Genomic DNA, 1,353 nt, shown 5'->3' on the forward strand with positions numbered 1-1,353 from the left:
CCTACAGCTGTAACTCTTCCTCATCCTGTGGCTCCTACAGCTGTAACTTCACTCTTCCTGTGGCTCCTACAACTGTAACTTCACTCTTCCTCATCCTGTGGCTCCTACAACTGGCTCCTCCAACAGGGGCTCTTCCTCATCACCTGCACATTCTCTCGTTCTCTTCACAATCCTCCATTACTCTTCATTGTATATAAATAATTGCTATTCAACATGACCAGCGACGCAGACCTTGTCCACCTTCTTCCTGGACGCGTTGGGGTGGGTCGCAGGTGTGGGTCGCAGGTGTGGGTTGGAGGTGTGGGTCGGAGGTGTGGGTTGGAGGTGTGGGTCGGAGGTGTGGGTCGCAGGTGTGGGTCGCAGGTGTGGGTTGGAGGTGTGGGTTGGAGGTGTGGGTCGGAGGTGTGGGTCGGAGGTGTGGGTCGGAGGTGTGGGTCGGAGGTGTGGGTCGGAGGTGTGGGTCGCAGGTGTGGGTCGCAGGTGTGGGTCGGAGCTGTGGGTCGGAGCTGTGGGTCGGAGGTGTGGGTCGCAGGTGTGGGTCGCAGGTGTGGGTCGCAGGTGTGGGTCGGAGCTGTGGGTCGGAGGTGTGGGTCGCAGGTGTGGGTCGCAGGTGTGGGTTGGAGGTGTGGGTCGGAGGTGTGGGTCGCAGGTGTGGGTCGGAGGTGTGGGTCGCAGGTGTGGGTCGGAGGTGTGGGTCGCAGGTGTGGGTCGCAGGTGTGGGTTGGAGGTGTGGGTCGCAGGTGTGGGTCGCAGGTGTGGGTCGCAGGTGTGGGTCGGAGGTGTGGGTCGCAGGTGTGGGTCGCAGGTGTGGGTCGGAGCTGTGGGTCGGAGGTGTGGGTCGCAGGTGTGGGTCGCAGGTGTGGGTCGGAGGTGTGGGTCGCAGGTGTGGGTCGCAGGTGTGGGTCGGAGGTGTGGGTCGGAGGTGTGGGTCGCAGGTGTGGGTCGCAGGTGTGGGTCGCAGGTGTGGGTCGCAGGTGTGGGTTGGAGGTGTGGGTCGCAGGTGTGGGTCGGAGGTGTGGGTCGGAGGTGTGGGTTGGAGGTGTGGGTCGGAGGTGTGGGTCGCAGGTGTGGGTCGGAGGTGTGGGTCGCAGGTGTGGGTCGGAGGTGTGGGTCGCAGGTGTGGGTCGGAGGTGTGGGTCGCAGGTGTCTATGTGTTTATATAGTTATTCCTATAAAAAATTGTTGACCAGACCACACACACACTAGAAGGTGAAGGGACGACGACGTTTCGGTCCGTCCTGGACCCTTCTCAAGTCGATTGTAATGGTCTAGGATGGACGGAAACGTCGTCGTCCCTTCAACTTCTAGTGTGTGGTCTGGTCAACATACTTCAGCCACGTTATTGTGACTCAT

General features: G+C 61.0%; 1 protein-coding gene across 1 annotated transcript; it reads right to left on the bottom strand.

Moving 5' to 3' along the window:
- Nucleotides 1-208: 208 nt before the first annotated feature.
- Nucleotides 209-1,353, bottom strand: LOC138357645 (uncharacterized). The gene is made up of 2 exons (XM_069314648.1): nucleotides 1,330-1,353; nucleotides 209-1,147 (listed from the first exon to the last, which is right to left on the bottom strand). The coding sequence occupies exons 1-2, from the start codon at nucleotides 1,351-1,353 to the stop codon at nucleotides 209-211; spliced, it is 963 nt and encodes a 320-aa protein (XP_069170749.1).

This window comes from Procambarus clarkii, chromosome 79 (assembly GCF_040958095.1).
Source record: "Procambarus clarkii isolate CNS0578487 chromosome 79, FALCON_Pclarkii_2.0, whole genome shotgun sequence".
Lineage (NCBI taxonomy): Eukaryota > Metazoa > Arthropoda > Malacostraca > Decapoda > Cambaridae > Procambarus > Procambarus clarkii.